Source organism: Ischnura elegans, chromosome 7, assembly GCF_921293095.1.
Source record: "Ischnura elegans chromosome 7, ioIscEleg1.1, whole genome shotgun sequence".
Classification (NCBI taxonomy): domain Eukaryota; kingdom Metazoa; phylum Arthropoda; class Insecta; order Odonata; family Coenagrionidae; genus Ischnura; species Ischnura elegans.
The window spans coordinates 31,885,377-31,908,986 of NC_060252.1; the positions used below are offsets into that span (position 1 = coordinate 31,885,377).

Consider the following 23,610-nt stretch of genomic DNA (forward strand, 5'->3'; position numbering starts at 1 on the left):
GTGGCGCTAGGGTCATACATAAAAAACCATGTCAACGCAAAATAACATTTTCAAACTGACCCTCTCCGATTACTTTCAAATTTACTCAAAAATTTTGTGACTTTTTTCTTTATTAATGCTCCGGGATTCCCCATAAGGACAAATACAATATACAAGAACTTCTACAAAAATTACACCTAGCACGATTCTATTTTCAACAAAAATAAAAAAGGCAAAGGTCTTTGTAGACAACGAAATAATACAATCTTGTAGAATTTTAGTACAATTACAAAGAGTGGGTCTGCAACTCAGGTCTTAAAATTAAATATAAACAGATCGTTCAGGGAGGTAAATTAAAGCCTTTGCGACATATTAAATTGAAATCCTGATATTTATGCTGCTTATAAGGCCTTGAATAAATGATTAATATTAAATAACAATAATAAATTCATTTATTGTTCCAGGAGTAACTTTACTTAGGAAGACAATATCGAATTACAATGGTTGGCAAAACAATTAATGCTGGAATAAGCAATTAGACAATCAGGAGACAATAACGGACATTGTCACACGGACTGTTAACAATGGACATAGAGGTAACAACTTTATCAGTCAACAATGTGAAAAAAGAACTTAGTTACTTCTTCCAATACAAAAATGAAAATTAAACATATCAATAAGCAAATAAATGAATAAACACAGTCAATAACAACGTAACAAAACTCGATTACACAGTCACAGAAACAGAACTCAATAACTCAGTCACAGTAACAAACCTCTGGAACAAAGTAATAAAAGAAAATAAGGAGAATGTAAAGTTAATCATCACCTTCAGCAACCTTCCCTGACAAAAGAGTTGTTTCACGCTTCATCTGATGGAACTCTAACATAATAGTAAATTTAAATTTACCGGAAAATTTCTTCAAATACTTAAATTTCACTTCAAGACCGGTTGGAATACATTTTGTATATCTTCTGGCGTTTCTTCTTCAGATACTTCTCCCTGATACTGAATGATAGGATCGAGAATGTGTGAGGAATCACCTGATGTGGAAGCTTTACATTTCAATTTCGGCAAACGAGCCAAAAATCGGTCGTCCCAATCGTTACCTTGAGTTTAGACCCGACGGCCAGTCACCGATATATCGCTAACCGATGGCACAGGTGATTGGTCTGTAGCCGAATACGTCTGATGAATGTGGTCACTGGGCCGTTACACGGAAATTCTGCCCTTCCTTTGATGCAAGAGGATTGAATTCCTTGATCGCCCCATGACATCTGCTTTTGCTGGCGGTCAATCTTGACAGTGAAAGTCTCCCTCCCTGGTATTCCGTGTTGCTCGATTTCGGGCGCTAGACTTTGATTGCTTGATCAATTGAGAATGTCTTTTTTTTAATCGTTTACAATTTAAAAAATTGCTTAAAATGTTTCACTGGGTAATGAGAAACCTCAGAGGAAGCACCAGTGCGACTAATGAAATGGCCTATACAACTCTGGTACGACCAACCTTCGCATTTCTTTTTGAGTACGCATCTCTTGTTTGGGACCCACATTATAAAGGAGAAGTGACGAACTTGGAGAAGGTGCAGAGAAAAGCAGCTAGGTATGTGTAGGGAAAGCACAAGAAAACGGATATCGTTTCAGAAATACTCAGATTTATGGTGTGGGACAGTTTACAGGAGAGGAGGAAAAGGAGCAGGCTATGCGGTACGTTTAAAATAATGAGTGGGGAAAAAGCATGGAAGGAGTTTGGAAAGGACACTGCAAAACCCAGCTTTGTTGGATAAAATGATCACCAGTTCAAGATCAAGTGCCGATCACAAAGGACAAATGCAAAGCAGTTCTCCTTCTTGAATAGGACCATAAGGGACTGGAACGACCTACCAGCAAAACTATTTGAGCCCTTCCCGAAAAATTAACATATTTTTAAAAAGCAATTGAAGAAGTAGGGACGAAGGGTTTCTTATGACATTGCCAATTGTTTTGCATCGTATGTTCATGTTGCCACCAGGCCAATGGCTTACTTGTAACAATTAAATGATGATGATAATAATAATGCAACGTGTAATTGCGTTAAAGCAGTTCCTTTTTACGTGCAAACGGCTGGTATTATAATTTACCAAGCCACAAGCATTTTGAAGCGGCTTGCGGGTTAGTATGTAGACATATATGTAGATTTCCGATTCCAATTGACCACTACTCGCCCGATTGTCGGACAGTGTCCCACCGTCGAGGCTGAAGGACAGGCCTTGAATACGAGTACAATACAAGGCCTTTCCTATGCTCGAGCCAAGGATATTACAAAAGATGATCCTCAAGTCGGCCTCTTTAATGTGTTATCACCCACCGCGCATGTAAATGGGTTTACAAAAGTAGCCACTCGCGTCGCTGACGGACAAAACCATTCCGAGTTTCACGGGGAAATACGTTATGATTAGGGGTGTTAGCGGCAATTTATTTACGTGTAGATATGATCCATCAAATTCATAACTTTTCAATTCTATTCCTCGCAAACACTGTACTGCAAAATATTGAGAAAAAAATGGATCGTATTGAACTCATCACCGCAGTGGCGCAGCGAGGAGGGGGTTTTGGGGGATAAACCTCAGACCTCAGATAAATATTTACGTTTAATCCATTTTACGACATTGGCTTAGGATTACTTATAGAATAGTGTTCGGATTAATCAAATATCCCTCAGAAAGCCGTAAAACTCGCCATTTTGAACAATTAATTTTAAAAAATTTCAGGAGGAGGGCCCCCGCAAATCCCGCTTACCCTGGTGGGTATTCAATACCCCCATATTCCTAAGTATTAGTTGCGCCTATAACCCCCACCAGTCTTAATTCTTAGCTGCGCCCCTGTATCACCGCGCCGCGGACATTTTTGAAAACCGATTAAGATGAGACCGAAGTGGCAACAGAAGTCAGCCTTCTATTATATGGAATTGAGCCTCCTCCATGCAGTCCCCTTAGTTTGAGCATAGACCATTGGAGAATCCAACACGAACCACGACCTGAGTGATGGCGGTGTTGAAAACCTTGAATTTGCCGTGCACGCCAAAACTATGATCGGGATGAGTCATAGAACTAATGCGTCAATTTCAAAATCAAATTGAATGACTTATTTGGTATCCTATTGCTCATAAATTTTAAGAAAATCCGTATTAATACTACTGTACACTAACATAGAAAGAAAATTACGTAATTTTTCACGGTACTTTTCAATAGTTTACATGCCAAAAAGTAAAACTAAGGGTAGTTTCGACTCATAGCCTCTTAGCATTGAGGTGAAGTTAATTTTTTAAATTTCTTCCGCACAACAACCCAGATATTTTAACAGAAAGAATGACACATTAAAACACAGTTATATCGATATGTGTAATCTTTTAAATTCATTTGAATGTAATTCTTTCATTGGGGAGCTTCGTCTGCTTTGCCGGTGGTCTATGATTTTCATTGATACCTTCCGCATCTCTTTGAGTACAATTAAAACAGCTTTCTCAAGAAGTACATGACTGATGGTAACTCATTTTCATTCAACGGAGGCATATATCACTTTGAACAGCCAAATTATGAGGAAGAACACAGAATTTGGTTAACAAAAATGTGTATGACGTTAGAAAACTTACAGGGCTGAAACAACCCAAGCCTGTCTGTCTAGGTAAAGCTTAACTTCCATCTTTTTAGAAGTAATGATGCATCTGTGGAGGTTGCAAACAGAACCTCAATCATTTTGAATGAGGCTCTGTTTGCAATTCATGTCCTACAATACTACTTTGATCATACATATAGTAAATATGTTATTCATAATGCCTCCTGCATTTTCGATACCTGCCCACTGGTGCCGTGACTCAAGACAGCATGCTTCATCCATTGCAAAGCATTAAACAGTATCGTAACAACTGCAAACCAACTTAATACATTTACCAAAGGTTCCCTTTCCATCAAATTTTAAGCTCTAATACCTTCAACAGTTTCTGAAAGTATATTAAGCTACTTCAGAAAGCTTAAGTTTTCGTAAATGTTGGTATATTTTCCAAAATACTTGACAGAATATAATCAATACGAGTGTTACTATTCCTTATTTTAAATTAATTTTTTTAAGTTGTTCAAGTCATTAGTAGCCATGCTGTTAAGAAAGTGGGTAAGACATAACAACAAAATATTTAAAAAAGGGACATTAATCTAATATGAAATAAGCCCAAACCGATAATTTATCATGCTTGTCAAACTCCACCAAAGTTTTTATTATTTAGTGTTAGTGAAGCCTTCCATTGAATCTTAGCAATGTTATTATGAAAACCACAGCATACGAAAAATTCATAACTCCAAATTAAAAAAAAGCATACTTTAAAATACACAACATAGTCAACACAGAATTAATTCATTAGTGGCACATTACAGTAATGCTGAAGTAAAGAAGATCGTTCCATCGGTGGAAAAAATTCAGCCATAACCATACATCAGTATTCCCCTTAGGAACATAAGAACATGAATAACAAGAATAAAACCTAGCCTACCCAAAGCAAATTCAATAAGCTACAAGATATCCTCTTGTTCAATTAGAAAATTAGTCAAACGGTTACCGTATCTACTTAAAGGGCTAAAAATATCATTGCAAATGCATGATAGAACTGGTCATCAATCTTCATTTGTTGACACAAACAATCAGCAGAACTACAGTTCTTTTTCTAAGGATTTAAACAAGATAAGGGATCAATTTTATGCAAGTTATGAGCAAGCTTAATATAATTAAGCCATGAGCACAGTGATGTAGCTACTCCACGCGAATGAATATTGTATGATGTATACAAATGAATATGAGCAACATAGTTTAATGGAGATTGCAGCACACTAAGTCTCGTTGCCTTCCTTAGGATAAATAAGAATGACAGAATGTCATATCTTAGATTAAGTGAAAAATGTTATATTCAAAGTTAACCATCTCATTCAAAATAAAATTTAACCACACAGGAAAATATCGATGTTATATTGGTATGCAATTTTTTTGTTATCAGCATCATCTAATTCAAATAAAGCATCAATTTTAAAAGTGCAATATTTATAATGAATAATAACAATAGCTAATAAATGGTGAAATTTGAAATGTATGTAATTAAATAAAAATAGTGGTTAAGAGGTATAAAAAGAAATTACATGTGTATGCAATAGGGAATCACTTTTAACTCCCACATTTGACATAGTAAACTTTGTGAGAGAAACACAGCGTAGTCATTCTAATATGCAAGAACTACATTATTCATACTCCATGACATAGGGGCTGCTCAATCTCAGGCTGAAAACTGAGATAAAGAATCTTACTGCCAAGGAAAATAGAGGGAAAATAATTAGCACAGACTAAGAGGTCACGCTGTACACAGCTCAGAGAACTAATCCCTTTCATTGAGGCATAGTATGCCAAGTTGGAGCCACAATCTTGGCAATGGGAAGCATGTCACAATTGTCACATACCTTTAGGATATCACTGCCAGAGAAATCTCAGAGTATTTGGTATCTATGCTCCACCCATAACAAAATATTAAAACTTTTTGTTTCAGTGAGCAGTGGCACTTGGCTCATGTACCATCATCATATCAGCTTGAGTATCTTGTCCCTTCCATTAAAACAATGAGCACTGTACCTACAGCAGTATGATTTCACTGGGGGTCAGGCTATTTTCCTGGCTATTTCTGCTGTTATCTAATAGTTTTACTTACATATTTATTTACTAATGGACTGACTTTTATATATTATTGTGAAAATCTCAACCTATCATTTCAAACTCAACATACATATATGCAACCATATAATTTACTGACATCATGCCGAATGTAAATCAAATCCAGCAAATCAAAATCCCACACATATTTGACGCCTAATATTTCCCGCATAAAAAGGCATGCCTCAAGGGAGATATCAGTTTTCTGAGCCCGAGTGGTCGCTCGTAGAGATTGGTCCAGGGAGACAGATCGGAGACTGGTGTTGAACAGATGGCTGGTGACAAAGGGGTCGAAACAAACGACTCACCCAAGAGGACGTCTTCCTCCTCTCCATCGGCAAGGGCAGTGTGGCAGTCGGAGGAGGAGAAGACGAGGGTGGAGGGGTTGGAGGGCGTCAGGCCGCAGCCACCCTCATTGCTGTTGTTGGGTGCAGACGCCGTGATGGCAGCCATGCCTTCAACCAGGGCTATCAGGTTGTAAAAGGGGCTTCCGGAAGCGGCACCCCAAGGGGGCGGGAGAATGCCAAGACGCAGGCTCAGGAGTGGCAGCGGACGGGCAGCCAACTCCCCACACAACATCCCTCGACAATGGGGGGCAGGGGATTGTCAGAGGGGAGGGGCACTCTTTTTGCGTTGTGAGGGGGAGGAGGGGGCTCTAAGATATGCAGTATGAAGCGAAAGGGCCCCTCTAAAAGATGGGAGTGACAAAGAGGGCTGGGTCAGTTGCTCTGAGGAAACAACCCACACAAGTTAGAGTTAGTGGCACTAAACTAATCTACAGAACAACAAGCCCCATCAACAAAAGTGTTGTTAACGGAGGTAACCTGGGGGAGGAACGAGAGAGACAAGAAGAGGAGTATTAGCCAATGGTTAGCATTAAGTGGGAGAAAGCAAGAAGAAATCCAAGAGACACAACACAAGGAAGATAGGGAAGAGATTATGAGTGTATGGCAACATTTAATCAAGCAGTCACACCATTACCAAGGATGAATTATGAATTCATATGCCATTAGCCAGTAAACATTTGTTATACCTCAATTCTCCTGGGTGAATACATGCCAATTAATTCCTTAAGTTACCACTACACCCTATTTTATTAAAAATTCTATATAAAAAACTACCCTCAACAATGACATAATCCACAAAAATGACTTTTGAGGAAACTCATTTCCATTTGCAGTAATATATATTGTGTACTCCAGCAATCAATAAATTGCTACTATGTTTTTTATGCACCAAATGAAAATTGACATTGGCTGGAATATCTGGGCATAAAATTTAAATTTATGTAAGTACGTTAAAAATTCATCGCAATTTAAAATTGGTACTTCTTTATATGCATATAAAAAATTATAGCTAACAAGCTACTGGATTTCAGATAAAAATAATTCAAAGCATTAAAATTGGGAAAAATGGCCTAAATAATGATGCGTAAGAATTAAAATACCTGATTGAGCAAAATAGCAACATTCATTGCAACTTGACAAAAAATGACACCATTACTTTTATTAACACTGACTTCATTCCACTGTTAAACTTATGTGCTTCGTATTATTTCTTACGGCACAGGCCACTATTTACCTACTTACAAACTTATTGTTAGTCAAAAATGGAGACAAAACCAACTTCTTACTATAATCAAAAAAGACTAATGTTTCTATTTCTTATACCATTTGATTACATAAGTCCCCCATCTAAAAAATAAAGAAACAATAGCAAAAAGAAAACTTCAAATATTTCTACATCAGGCATTTATCTTAGGCAATAAGAATTGATTAAGGTTAGTAGTTACATGGCAGTTCAAGGAAAGTTATAAAACCCACCACCAACAGATTAAAACATATACAGCTACCATATTGAAGGTTTGAATAAATAGCATAGATAATTATTAACGTAAGAGTACATAGCAGTTAGTTTACAGAATTTTTAATGGTAATACTATTTCAATCGCAATAAATAGGAAAAATAAGCCAGCGATTATGCAACGATCTCTCACACATAAATAACATGAAAAAATACAACTAATATAATAATAGATAAATAATAATAATAAAAATGTATAATTCGACCAGATCTCCCAAGAAACAGCGGTTACATTCCCGAAACGACAATGAGAGGAGAAATACAAAGACAATATATGCTACAAAATCCATATAGCCCCTACACGTATGCCACCCTCAGACTACCGAGGAGCCCGATCGGTTGCCTAACCCCAAGGATTCTTAAGAAGACCCACTACGGCAAAATTATCTGCCAGTAATCCCAAAGTTCTATGAAATGGACCCTTATTTAATCAAACATGTAATTTTATCCTACCAGCTATACACTTAATACGAGAAAAACAAACAAATCAAATACAAATACAAATCTCATATGTTATAAACGATCATAAACCATGGAAGCTGCTGTACCAATCCAAGGATTGAAGACCCTTGATGGTGATCGTTTATATCATACAAATCTCGTATGTTATAAACGATCACCATCAAGGGTCTCCAATCCTTGGATTGGTACTGCAGCTTCCATGGTTATTTAATAAGCGTACTTTCTTTGCGTTTTGGCCTTGTTGATTCATTTTGGGGTACAACAGTTTTGCCTCTCAACCAGCTGGCATCATCGTGTCCTTGGATTGGTTAGACAAAGTTCACCAATCAACTCCTAAATCACTTATTTGTCCATGTTTACCTATTTCTTTTCTTTTACATTCTCAGTCGAGTAGCTTTGAATTCTCAGGATAATAACTCGGTAGTTTCCTTGCCTTCCACATTACAGTATTACTGCTGTTAAAATAAATACTAACAAGCACTACGTGAAATGAGTTTCACTCAATCAACCACTCTACCTTCACTCATGTAACAATGAGCTCTCCTTTATGAAAAGTACAGGAAAGACAGGTATTCATCAATCCATTTTATGTGAAGCAAACTAAATTAGTAACATTTATTTTGCGTAATATTTCAAGATGAAACACCTTTACTCTTCAAACCGATAAAATTGCACTCAACCCAAATAGGTTCAGCAAATTCAATATTTTCTACAAGATGTAAATAAGCTATACACGTTCATTTTTTACAATCTAAGGTTCATAGACAACAAGACGTCAACATCAATGCAAAACTTCATACTCAGTCAAGCAAATCTAACAAAAAAATTTCATAAGGAGAAGAATAAACTTATGAATGGGATTGAACATACATTTACAGACAAGATTTTGATTTGGCTTCCATGTTAATTCTTCCTCCGTGTCTTGTGAGGATTTTTAAATTTGTTTCTGGTACCATATACTTTACAAGTTAATGTAGCCTTTTTGTGTATTTCCTTATTTTTTTGTTGATGACTCCAATCAATGTATATTGCCAACGAACAATAAATTACAATCACCTAACTCTGCAATAAAATCAAGCAGCTGTTCATCCTTCTTGAAATGAATGCGTCTCATATTGATGTTTTGATTTTAGGAATAAAAGATAGATACATTAAAATTTCAATGGCTAATGACTTACTGAGATGGAATTCACCAATGTTGTAATTATGGCACTATGCTGACTGCTGTGCAATAAAACCATTTATTTATAATGGCTATGAGTTATGACTGATAGGGAAAGAGAAATTTGAAAATATTCTACAATGTATTACCTTCACACCAGCTGCATGGCGATGCAGAGGACTATATGACAGACATTTGATGATACATATTAGATAATATCGTAATGAACATAAAGAATTGAATAATCTGTCATTGTATCAGCAAATTAGAAGAAGCAGAAATATTCACCTTAGGAATAAATTATCAAAAAGAAGCAAATTTCACCAACTCTGGTCACAAGGATAGGCCATTATGTTCCGTTATATGCATCTATTTTTTTTAATGCTGGAGATAGAAATGCAGTTTAATCTGCACCAACACATCCGTGAAACAGCCATCAATCTTTAAAAATTATCAGACAGAATATTACTGCAACACAGAAGATGCTGGGCTGTCCATATATGTAGTTCTAGAAATAACTGTTTCATAAAGACTGCTTTCTCATAACTTTGTACTTATCTATACTATAATAGTGTCTACTCTGAAACAAACGGGTTGATAGTCTCCACCAAGGGGAGGTGCTACCTTGAGGAAAAACTAGATCTAACATCTAGGTGGCTCTATAATGAATAAAGAATAAAATCACATTATAACCTGATTGAATAGTACAGATCATTCTTATAAGGTCACACCACATCATTCTTCAATAATTTTTGCAAGCAAAGAAAAGTTAAGGGCAACTATATAGGGATGTTGAATGAGAAACGATTCACATCTACATTACACACAGTCTTTTTTTCTTGGGTGAGGCACTTGTTTCTCAGCTTGCGCTTCAGAGAAGAAAAAGATTGGAGCAAATGGAATCATTCACCCATCATGGGAAAAACCTTTACTTAGGAGGGAGATAGCACAGCTGGCATAAGGCATCTCGCAGCCTAAGGTAAGAAGACATTCGTGACAAAAAGGTCACAACTCTGCTCCAGGAGCATTAGACTGTAGATTAGAAAATAGTATGCAAAACATTCATGTGGACATTGGCACTCCATGTATCAGAAACATAGGCAATGGAAAAGCTGACTTCATGGCCAGGTGCTGGTAAAGGGTATTGAAGATCAAATAGAAATATAGAATAAGACTAAAAGAGATGCACCATGGCATTGGAGAAGATAGGGAACTGCAGAGCACCATACACAAGATAAGGACCTGGTGAATAGGCCATGTAATAAGACAAAGTAATTTTGAAGGAAATATCAAGGAAAGAAAGATAAAAATAAAAGTCCCCTGCAGAAGTCCAAGAGATAAGTATAAGGAGCAGATAAAGGAGGCACAAGAAAGAAGAACGTCAGGGTACTGAACGGCCTGGTTATGGAAAGGGAGGAATGTAGGGCTATAATAAATTACGTATAATAAACTCGAGCTATTTTTTGGAATTTAATGACTATTTTACCATGGGCTACTTTAACACTCAAATAAAAACCAATTTACAAAACCCATGATGAGGGAAGTACGAAGTTCTAAAACATCGACTGAAAAAAATTACTTCATAAAAAGACCAAAGAACTCTCTGACATATTACCTCATGATTTAAATCACTATGCTAACATCGCTATGCATTGTCACTATGTAACATCGTTTTGTATTGTCATCTCAACAAAATAGATAAAAGTATACAATTGAATCCCAAATTGTATATTTAGTAATCAGCACAACTCTCTTCCAATATGATGACTGGTAGCACACAGAGGAACACCTAAAACAGTGAACAACAGAAGGAAGGACGCAGAACTTGAAACAATCTGTACTCACTCGTCAGCAGTGTGCTCTCCCCTTTCTGATCCGTGTCAGAGAGTCGACTATCAGCCTCCTCAATCCCAGGAATGCGGCTGTAGTGGATGTGCCTCCTCTTCTCCATTAATGGTGACCAGCTGACAGCTACCCTCAAATGCCTTCACTGCCTGCCACCCTCTGGAAATCAAAGGAAAAAAATATTAAGTGAAAAATTTTCAGTGGCACCAAGCAAATTTTTTAAGACGTAAAATATATTTACATGAACTTGTACTACACAGAAAAGTCACAATGCTTACAACTTTTCTGCATTTACATAGATAGATGTCCTGCCTGACTGATTCATTGATGTGAAGCACAAACCACCAACCAGAGAATCCATAAAATATGGATAATGCATTCTTACCATGTAATCCAGTCAGACTTAAAGGAATTTTTTCAATAAATAATTAATGTGATTTTCTTATAAATTTTACTTCCATCACTCTTCCGGAAATCAAAGCAAATAAAGCTTTTTGAAGGGGAAAGTTGTTTAAGTACACCAAGCGCATTTTGGAAGACATAAAATAAAATACATATATTTGAACTCACATTGTAAACAGAAGCTACTGTGCTTACATTTTTCCTCTTACTACCAAGCAATATGTCTTGTCTGACCGACTTATCAATGCAAAGCACGAGGTACTAAAGATGGAGCAGTTAAATATGAAGGATATACCTGACATGTGGAATACAGCCACACAATGAACGTTTTACTGTGACAGATAATTTTCATGCTGATTTATAACCCATGAATGTTAATATTTAATGGTAACGGCAAATACCCGCAGAGCCAGTGAATATAATCCTCAATGCAGATACTCCTCCAGCTGCTTTTTAACCCTTAGGCAGCAAGAAATGGTGATTTTAGCTACCAGCCTGCGCAGGAAAGAAGCAAGAAATATTTTGCCCTTCTAGTGTCTTGCAGAGAGTGAACCTTATAACCTGGGGTGACCCTTCCTTCTCTCTTACCAAGGGATGGACCTACATTTGAGCATTTGTCCTGGGCACATTAAAAGTATGGAGCACGTACGAAACAATACGAAATGGGCAGTATGATAGAAAATTCCAGGAGGCACCCCCTGCCTTGAGGGCTGGCCCATGAGAGTTAAGCCCCTTAGTGATCCCTACAGTGAGGGAAAGTGCCCAAGTGCAAGATATCTAAGTAGCAATAAAAATTTTGGGAAACTGCTGCAGGTAGTTGAGCAATGGTCAAACGTTTAAAAATGTTTTTCCTGCAGTCAAGAGTACTACATAAATGTATGAAAACGTTCCTACAGTCTACGGGTTAAAATAATTTCCACCAAAAATACCTGATGAAACCTTAAAATTATGGAAGCCTAATGGTAGGCAGAATTTATTTTTTCTTTCAATTTTCTTTTACACCTTTTTTGCTCCAACAATATTTTAACTATATGCTTAGCTTTCAAACATCTTTATAGCATAATAAATGAATTCAACTAAGGGCGACTATTTTTCGGGGGTGACAAATACAGCTTATATGTTACCATAGCTGCAGTTATTGACAGGGGATTATGGGCTTATTAATTTATTCAAGTTGAAAATTGATAAAGAAGGCAGGGAGTCATATAGTTCCATGCAATTACAATTAGATGAGTCCAAATAATTGTAGCCTAGAATTCCACACTAATCCATTGTTTAATTTCATTCTGTAACAGGAATCATTCTAAAAGTTGTAATAATCTGATTACAAGACAGCCTTAAATTTTAAACCTTTGGTAATCATCAATTTAAGCTTAGGTAGGTATTTAGAGGAAATAACCGACAGCTTAGCTAACATGCACCATAGGTAAAGTTTGAGAAAGAAGGGTAGAGAGAAACCTGGCATCAACATTACTCTGTTCTTAATTAAAGGCATCATGGGGACTACATGTTATATCCCATCTTATGGATGAAGTGTTTTACTTGAAATACCCTCCACAAAGCACTTGCAGAGATAGGGCAGTCTGCCATATATCTGCCACCACTGGGATTTGATGCCAGGGTGACACGCCAACACTAGCCGCCGCACAATTCCCGATTCCAAAACATTTTAGTTCATGGACTGGAAAATTTTTCAAATTAAATGCTGAGAAACACTCTTTATGTGATCACAGCAATGCCATTCCCAAGTTTACAAGTAGATAAAACGAGGCATACAAACAAGCTTTTGCTGATACAAATCATGGACTTAGAAAAGGAATCCAAAGCTTTCAAATAGATTTAGGAATCAAGAAGCCATGCTTTTCTGGTGATATCTCCACCTTGATAGGAAATGAAGAATAAAAGAAGGCCCTAGAAACTTGTTTTTCAACCTGTCACCCACTTCTCAAGCAAAAAATCACCAGCCTCAAACATTTCACAGATAAGTTGATGACACAATTAACTCATAAGGAGCTGTTCACAGTTTTGCAGTAACTCCTCAGTCTCGCTCATGGGCCCCAGGTGGTTTACCTCATTTTTGACACTCATATAAGCAATCATTTTCCTCTATGAGTGGTTCTTGTTGAATAAATTAATGAGCCAGTACTCTAATGATGTCACCAACTCATGAAAAGTGGATAGCAACTTTCCATTTTGTAATTTTAAACATAAAATTATGGCTGAATGATGAAGATTTTTTTCACCATAACTAATCTTTCCCTTCTATCTATTGAACTTTTCATGAATTACAATTTTGGATCCTAGTGAACAACCTCACTGTGTTGCTACAAAATAATCTTAGGATTGCTGATGAATGATGATGAATAGATTAAATCCTAATCCTATTTACACTACAATAGCTACAAAACATTGACCCCACAATGATTTTATCATTTAGGTCATCACAACCAAGTCTCTCAGAGTGTATCAAAGAAACACATAGACAGATCAATCACTTTGTAATATAAAGGAAAAAAATACCTCACTAGGATAGTCGGCGTAAAATATACTTATGACAATAAATAGCAAAATTTCTCACAATATATAATGCAAAAGATAGCATAAAGAGAAAAAATGAAAAATTTCCAACACTATTTTATACAAATTAAAGAAAAATAGACATGAGACACATTAGGGATTAACTAATTAAGAATACAAACAAAACACCTATGACTTATATGCTTGATGCACTAGTAATTTACCATGAGCATCGATAGAAAGAGAAATGAAAAATACTAAGATATACTTATTGCTATAGAGTTGTCAAACCAAAACTTTTATGAGAATCGTGGTAGATCAGAGAAAAAATAAGAAGTACCTTGAGTTAACTAACTACCTACTATTAGACGAGATACCACCATTGCAATGTCAAACGACCCTTAATGGTAATAAATTTGGATATACAGGCAGGCAACATTAAATAGAATGCTATCATAGTTCAGCAATGAGTACACACCCACCACATGAAAAAACAAACTGAATTACAGATGCCATGAAGGTGTTATTAGCTAATGACAGACAGATAAACAAAATAAAATTAGCCATTAACACAATTTTAGCTGAGTTTTTATCATGATTACTCCTAGAACTCCCTCAGACACATTTAGGGGGCGTGGCGGAGTGTTAATTTGGAGTGAAGTTAAATCATTTGGACCTTCTAATGACTTCAGTCAAAAAATCTTCAAAAATCAATGTCCTACGGATAAGAGAAACGATGTAACTCAAAGAAACAGTATGGTTATCTTAAAAAACAATACAATATGGACAAAGGGGAACTACTTCTGTAATCTTGATCCGCTGTGGACCAATAACACAAGTAACGTGAATGGGTATTGGTCTGCCAAGGGCACTAGGTGAATTTACACGACTGATCAATGACCCGTTAACCAAATAACCTAAAAACATTGCGCTTACCTGATCTTTGACAGGGAGCAGTACACGTCGGAACCCTTTGTCCGTTCCTACACCTGTAGCGAAATGCATAATTTACACAGGAAGTTAATAATCAATACCACAGAAAGACATTATGATAAATATCACAGTATATGACCACACGCACGAAATGCCAAATTCATCGAAGAAATATATAATCGCATTCAAATGACAAACGATCACTGCACACGTCTGCACAAAGTAAATGAAATGATTTCAGTTGCTCTCATCGCTAATAAAACTGAATGGGTTCGGCACTGTCAATAAAGTAGAAGACGGAACACACCTACCTTGAAGCAAATAGAAATAGTTTCAGCTGCACTCTCAGATTTTGCCCTCTTCTATTATGTAAGCCTACATAACTAAGACATCACACAATTCCTAAATTACATCCGCAATTACTGAGTACGTGATTTATCCCCTCGCACAAAATAATGCACCAAATGCTGTGGCGTCAGTAAGCGCCTCTATAGGCTACTGCAATAACTAATTCCAACCTGAGCTTACAAAATGGCGCCACTTACGATTTTATGGGAACGTAAAACATGAAAATGCTCAAGCAACCCATAACGCCATTTTTACAATTCGTAGATATTTACAATTAGATAATAAGTATTAGAATATTTAAATAGGTATTAATTAAATATAGAGGATTTTTTGAAAATGCTCAGTAATTAAATGTTTTTTGCAATAGCCTCATGAGAATGCAGCGAACGGATCTTTTACTTGTGGAACAAAGGAAAGGGATTTCCTACCAATAAAGCATTATTTGACGAGAGGAAGAGTGTCTACAAAGAGAAAATCAGTAATCTGGAGAGTTTCAAATGTTTTTTGATCAAAGTAATCAGCGTTTATGATAAAAAACAGAAATAAAATATGAAGAATAAATTGATATCATTGACTATTTATAGATGATAACTTTAGGAATTTTAATATTTAATCATAGGAAACCGCCTGAAACTATAAGTGACTATATTTCCCACAGAATCCATTTATGCATCGGTGCCGCTGTAATTATAGGTACCAGCAAATTGGAATTAAAACCAGCAGTGAATGGCTGAGCACTTGGATTTGATGGCTAAAGGTTGAATCTTCAAGGGACCAACCTGCAGAAACATACATTGCTATGAATTGCCAAATTCATTTCAGTTGCCAAAGTCAGATAATAACTATCAAAGAGCTGTATAACCAATTAATTTCAAGCTATGTAAATATTTCAGTCTGCGCATGATCCATGATAATTCAGTGATGCATTCTCAGGGGGGCTCAGAGGTGAATAAGTGATTAATGATGAATATATTTCACCCACAAAAATTTGTTTTTTAGCACTGCATGTATCCGTTTATATGTATGTACTCATTTTTGATGAAGGAGATATTCTCTTCTTTAAAACCAGTTACTTCTTCCATTCACTTGATGATTTCTCTTCTTTAACCCTTTCGCGCCGAATTCCGCACCTGTGCGGCGAGGATTTTTTTCCCTCAACTACGAATGCCACACCTGTGCGTAGTGAATTTTCCTACCATAACCAACGAATGCCGCGCCTGTGCGGCACAGGTAGAAAAAAGTGACCGTGGCGGACACAATAGACCCACAGACGCGGTCGCCCCTTGTGATCCCCCTTAGTGCGAGCCCAGTCCCTTCTTCGGCCGCTCAGGTCGACCCTTTCCTATCCTCTCCACGCGGTCAACTACTGTTATTTGCAGTGTGTTTTCCAAAAAAAATATTTGTTCCTTACTTTTGAAATCCAATGCTAGAAATGAATTCATCTTTTTTTGCTGACCACATGGAAATTTCAAACGAAATTCTAACGTTATATCAACAGAGTTATAGAACAACTAGTAAATATACTAAATCCGTCTATATAAACGTTAGAACTTCGTTTAAAATTTCTGCGTGCTCAGAAAAAAACACGAAATTCATTTTGAATTTAAAAAATTCGATACGAACAACAAGTATTTGCATATATTCTGCGTTAATATTTTAGCTAGTTGACCGTGGACTCGTGCTAGGAAGGGGCTTTTAATCCCTCTAGGGTCTAGGACAGAGGCCAAGGAAAAGGATCGGCGCCCCACCGAGTTGAGTCCAAAAATGTTTCAGGAGGGACCCACTGCATTTAGTCAACGCGGAAAGGCTTCGTACAGAGGAGTAAAGAAAACTTTCAAGAGACTCGTATTGAGGAAGAATTTCCTTCAACAAAGATCCGGCACGAAAGGGTTAAAACCAGTTACTTTTTCCATTCACTGATGATTTCAATAATGTGATTTATAACTAAAAAAAACTATTTTCGACAAAGAGATTCCACCCACCCAATCATTCCTTCTGCCTGCATTTTCAAGCACTCAGAGTGTGATAGATAAATTAAATAGTGAATGTAATTACACTTAAATCAGATTTATAACAAACCATGGTTCCTGTAAAGGATTATTACATACCCATCTACATAGTAGATCTTGAATAAGAGTCCAATGGCATTCAATCATTTAGAGGAGAATTGTACATCATGAGCTCTAATTCTAATTTTGATCCATCACAGCAAATAATCAAATGCACAGAGAGGGATTCTTATACGCATGTAGACTAATTACACCCAACTATGCAGTATAAGTTAAATATTGCAGCATTTTTGTCTCCCCCAGAGGAAAAAAAAACTATTTAAAATGTAGTATAGAATATGATAAGATGATTAAATGCTAATGAAATTGATCGACCTCAATTTTTTGTTGGTCTTTGGGAAAATTGTCACCTCTTCAAAGAAAGTGTGCCTCACCCAAATAATATCTCTTGCGGCAATATGATTTCACCCCTTTATTTCCTTATAGTAAAGGTTAAAAGTAGAAAAAAAAACAAGTGAGATGCTAAACTAAAACAGGGTTTCAACTTTTCTATGCAAAAAATGAGTAGTTGTAGTTATTCTAAGGCACTATTTTGATAAAAAATATAATGAATATTAATACTATCTTAATAATTTCGTTCATAGCAAGTACAGCTGCCAGTTGCATGAGAGAGGTAGAATATTTGATTCGCTGAGATAGAAGAGTAGAATTTCGCTGCCTCTGGTTCAATTTAATGGGACTTTTGATGTGTTTACATGAAATTTAATTTCATAGCAATTCCAAATGATTTTTTTTAAAGGCCTTGGTTTTGATATCGCACATTATTACTGTCACAAATAGGTGGGTAAATGAAAAACTTTTGCCAATTCCACAAAAAATAAAAAAAAAACTTTGGCTGCACTTGCTTGTTGAGCCAGAATCACACGATCATTTTTACCCTCCTTCTCGAAGGACAGCTTCAACAATCACTCCAACGACTGTGGAAGAAATGACAATTTCACACAAACCTGACACTACATAATTAGCTGCTTTATAATAATAGCTGCTTTCCATTACTCTCACCTACTCTACTTTTATCGTTTCACATGCTGCATGGTATCCCATCAATGTTGTTATTGATAGAATACCATGGAGCAAAGATGTCATATCCATTACTTCCTGATCGATCTATTGAAGAGTTTTGCCTAGATCCTTTCATATCAAAATCTGTTGTATACCTAACCATATATAAGTTCACTCGTACTGGACATACACGATAACCAATTTTACTCAACTAAAATAAAATAGTGGACCTTTTCTCATTGTTTTTCGATGTTCTGGGTCCAAAACCTGTGAAATTAGGTGGCCCAGAGTGAGTAAATTACGAACAACTTGCAAACCGTTTTAGACGACAGTAGTCTTTATGTAAAAACACAACAATCAACGTAAAGCCAAACTCATTAAAAAAATAAAAATAAATAAAGTCTTTTTTCCAAAAACATTATATAATGCACTTTAAAGAGTGAAATAAGTTTTTCACCATTTGGAGAATAAAACTGTACTGATTAGGTTAATTAGAAGTGAAAGTGGGAGAGCCTGATAGTTGCGGGTAAGGTTAGCATCAGTAGCATATAGAGAAAACACTCGAGGGGGGGCACAAAAGATATTCTGAGCTACCTATACTTTTATCCTAATGAAAAATAATCAAGTTACATAAAAATTTTCTTTAAACTGATTATACAGATATACAAGGCAATATCTTATGGCATAAAAAAAGTTGCAATAGGGTGGTTTCCTATTATTTTTTTATTGCCTAAATCGAAAGATTATTACTCCTGGAGTACGTATTTCACGCTTTTAGATTTTTAAATGACAATATCTATTTTTCGCAATTAAATAAAAAGAGAAAATTTTCAAGCGCCCGAGAACGCGACGGCTAAGTATGAATGACGGGAAAAGCCCTTGTGGGTCCCGCTGCAGCCGAGCGCGGTGACTTTGGGGCGAGAATGTGTGCGCTGCTGAGATGCAGGCTGCTAAAAGGTAGCAGAGACCCTGCTAGCTGGTAGCGCTTGGCTTAAATAAGGTTTATTAATACCTTATCAAACGAAGGAAACTTTCCGACCTTAGCCAGTTTTAATAAGTGATTATTAAGACATGTTTCCATGAGCTCTGTGCCTCATGCATGCATTGGTAATCTCAGACTATGTAAAACTCTAATCTACTCGTATAGAAACTAGGTCCCTGTGACGTCACGTGGAGTGGCATCGCATGGGCGCCGGTCAGGCCTTTTTCAAATGAGGATAAAAATTGACCATTGCTATTCGTCTAAACCGGTATTTCTAAAGCCAAATAATTTGTATATTATGAATACACTAATGGTGGATAACAAATCGCAATTAATGCCTTTCGTTTTCTTTGATGAAGGAAACTACCCTATTGTAGTTCTGCAATGTTCAGCAATGAAGGCGGCCCCGCAAGGGGGGGGGGGCACACACTCCCTGTACCCTCCATCTGTATCCACCACTGGTTAGCTTGCAGCATAAATTGATGGGTTGAGCAATGAGCAATCACTCTTTTTGTCCCTGAAAACCTATCGCGGGAGGAAGAGGGGGATATAAAAACGATCATGTGACTCCAAGGAGGTTGTAAATATCTGGAGGCACTGTTTCTAAGTTTTTGGCGTGGTCAAAGTTCCGCAATCTTAGTTTAACAATTTTTGGACTGTCTCCACCTGATATTTTGAGGTGGCTAAGTTTTGTTCTGAAAATGAACTTCATTTAGTGAAAAATACTACCATAATCATTAGTATTTCACCAGTGATTGTCATCGGATTTTTCCCATCAATCGCAACACTTCTATTAATGCATAAATTCTGTGTCTGTTAGACACTTTACTGGTGGGCATATCCTTGAAAATATACTTTATTACTGTAATTGTTAATTTCCTTTAATTATAATTAAATTCAATACTAGTATAAGCGCAGGTAAATAACTAGTTTACTCTGGTAAAATTTTATTTTCAGCTGAGTTGGTTGTAGAGCGTAACCGTGGTGATTGATAATAATTTTTCCCTGGGAAAAGATGTTTGAGTCATAACCGTGATGCCTAACAATAAAGTAGGAAAAAAGGTTTACATTGGGCGCTCCATAGTTTATTTTAATATATTAAGGAGTTATGACCAAAAATTTCACCAAATAGAAAGCATTGACCCTTATGGGATTGTCAATGCTTTGGTCAAAGTGGGCGTCCTACCCCCATTCCGACCATACTTCGCTCCACCTTCGAAACCAGTGGTGCCCCCTCCAGATATTTACAGCCTCTTTGTGTGATTCAGACTTTAAGATAATGCCAAGTTGTTGTATCAATTATGTGTCAGCTTGTACAATCAGAGGAAGGGGTGAGGGTTGTAAGAGTTGGAAGGAGGAGGTTCATTGGTCATGGATAAGTAGAGAAGAGTGAGGAAAGTCTATGGTTTAAGTTTGGTCGTGAAGAGATAAGGGGGGATGGGGAGGCTTGGGGAACAATTTTAATCAGAATACATATACTATGTAATCTTCTTCTGCCCTGATAATTTACTTTACATGCCAGTTTCTCCTACTATATACTGCGTACATAAATATATTGGAGTTGAATGGGAGCCTCGAAGTCAGGCACATAACCAGGGAGGGGCTGTGGGGAATTTATACTCTTGAGGTGAATAGCCACAATACATCTGCTGAGGAGATGTATTGTGATACTACTGGTCTGGAGGTAACTATCCTCTGAATCTCCATTTTTTTTTACATACTAGCAACATTTTATGATGCCTGTCATGAACCAACGATTCTTAAACCTACAAACTTAGACTTTTAGGACTATTGAAACAAAATATATTAGTAACTGATTTAATGAAATATTTGCCTTTCTGATACATGCAAATTGACAACAAAATAACAGTGTAGGCAACCCGCACACCAACCTTGCTTCTAATGCTAATGTATGGCTACGTCAGTGGTGGCGGGTGCGTATACGCTTGCTAACAACTGCATACCCAAAGATGAATGAATGAAAAGAAAACTACGTATTCCTTTGACAAGAGAAAGATGTAAATCCTGTCCACACAGAGATAGGATATGAAGCTCCAAACGCTACTGCTATCTCCTTGGGCAAATTTATTGCTTTACAAGTGTGAGATCCCGTGGCATCGAACCGGCCACATATACGGTCTACGCGATTGCTTGTGGGTGCTCAGGCAGGAGACGAGGTAAGTGGGAGGGCATCATGCCATGTTCAAATGGGTGCTGGGAGTAAACTCAACACGATTCAAGTGCGCACCCACATATTTGGAGAGTAACTCGCATGTAGTGTAGCGGTGTAGCTGCCACCTACACTACCTGCAGTCAGGATCCTAGTCCGTCAATGCATTCATGTGAACTTCATGCCCTTTTTCATGATCATATATCTTCTCTAATACACACCCTGGATATACATATAACCACCAGCCCCTGGGCTACGTTCCTGCTCACATGGTAGCTTAATGTACCTTTTCTGCCTAAAGTGTCCTTTGTAATCTTAGTCCCTCTTGGCCACTGCCTGTTTGGAGGGCTCCCAGTGTTTAGGCAGCAAAGGTGCCTCCTGTATGTGAGTGCAGTGATGACTCTCTCTGAAAATGTGTGGATGGGACTCAGTGGAGCAGGTGACTTTCCAGACCACTTGCCAGACACATGTCACCTTTACCACAGTTCATGGCTTGAGCATAGGCTTGAGATTCTCAAATGCTTATGGCTTCTTGGAGGCCCATTCATTCTCCCTTACCTTGATATTTTTGATGGACTGAAACAATCCACCTTATATACCTAGCAGCTCACTTCGCAATCTCTTTTTCCTTCCTCAGGATCCACGCTTCCACCACTTAAAGTCACACTCTCCCATTCAGTATCTTAAATGGCCTTTTCTCTGATCAGCTCTTTCTGACCATGGTACAATTTTAATGGGAATAAAGGAAACTGAATAGGGTATTGGTTTCCACAGCTATCAGGATGTATGTGGATCCATAGGATGTATGTGGTTCAAATCCAGATGTATGTGGTTCAATAGGGTGGTTACCTATTATTTTTTATTGCCTAAATCGAAATATTATTATTCCTGGAGTACATATTTCACGCTTTTAGATTTTTAATGACGAAATCTATTTTTTGCAATTAAATGAAAAGTGAAAATTTTCAAGCACGGGAAAATGTGACGGCTAAGTATGAATGCTGGGAAAAGCCCGTGTGATGTCATTCTGGTTCTGGCTGCCGCCGTGTGAGGCCACCTTAGTGCGAGTCTATCAGAGTCGCTACAATGCAGGCTGCTAGCAGGTAGTGCTCGGCTTAAATAAGGATTATTAATACCCTAACAAACAAAGGAAACTTTCCGAACAAAGGCAATTTTAATAAGTAATTATTAATAAATGTTCCCTGAGCTCTGTGCCACATGCATGCATTGGTAATCTCAGACGATGTAAAACTCCTGACTACTTGAATAGCATCTAGGTCCCTGTGACGTCAACGGGAGTGGCATTGCTTGGCTGCCAATCTGGCCTTTTTCAAATGAGGTTAAAATTGACCATTAACATTCATCGGGGATGAACGGGGATTTCTAAAACCAAATAATTTGTATATGTATTATGAATACATTGACGGTGGATAACAAATCGCAATTAATGGCTTTCGTTTTCTTTGATGAAGGAAACTACCCTATTCCAGGTTCAGAGGACTTTTTTCCCTTGAGATACTTCCATCCTAGTTGTCAAATATATCACAAGAAATTATATTTTGAGGATGTTTCCATTTCTGAGAGTGCATCATAGACAACTCATTGAAGCTTCAATGAGGGAGAAGCATGGGGGAATAAAGAGTAAGTGGCCAATAAGCATGAGCTGTTCATAGATCTGTGACAGCATTAGTCCAATACGTACCAAGTTTGATGAGGACCTACCCAGAGGAAGAAATTCTAAATTATTTTGGCTGTGAGCACTGACATTTAGTGACAGCTTCATCCAAAATATCGTCTCTCATTTAGGTAAGCAAATTAATGAAAATTAGAGCAAAGCAATAAAACATTTGAAAAAATAAGTATCATAATTCAGTTGATAAAATGTTCATGGGCATGAATTAGGAATTTGTGAAAAACCTTTTCCACAAATGTGTTGTGTACTGCATATTGTATGAGATATCCACATTGACCATTTTGTTGTTGATGTGGATCGCATATGGAGTACAGATTGAATGAACATATCGATGGCTAAGTTCCAACAGCACGTATCACACAATTTGGCTGGTTTGATACAGGTATATTAAACAAAGTGTAATAACATTTAAAAAATAAATTCAAGCAAAAAACAACACTTTGTTGGCAAACGTATGCTTCT

The 23,610-nt window shown here is 37.1% G+C and overlaps 1 protein-coding gene across 4 annotated transcripts in view; it reads right to left on the reverse strand.

Moving 5' to 3' along the window:
* LOC124162869 overlaps positions 1-15,363 on the reverse strand; it is a 316,654-nt gene extending 301,291 nt beyond the window's left edge. For 3 of the 4 annotated variants that reach the window (XM_046539557.1, XM_046539556.1, XM_046539555.1), the window contains exons 1-2: positions 11,033-11,115; positions 6,009-6,524 (exon numbers count right to left, since the gene is read on the reverse strand). In XM_046539557.1, coding sequence (XP_046395513.1) covers positions 6,009-6,279 — 271 coding nt within the window. In that variant the 5' untranslated portion in view covers positions 6,280-6,524; positions 11,033-11,115. Of the gene's footprint in view, positions 1-6,008; positions 6,525-11,032; positions 11,192-14,887; positions 14,941-15,195 lie in introns of those variants that run through there. The other variant, XM_046539558.1, reaches the window with a different exon arrangement.
* Positions 15,364-23,610: the final 8,247 nt, after the last annotated feature.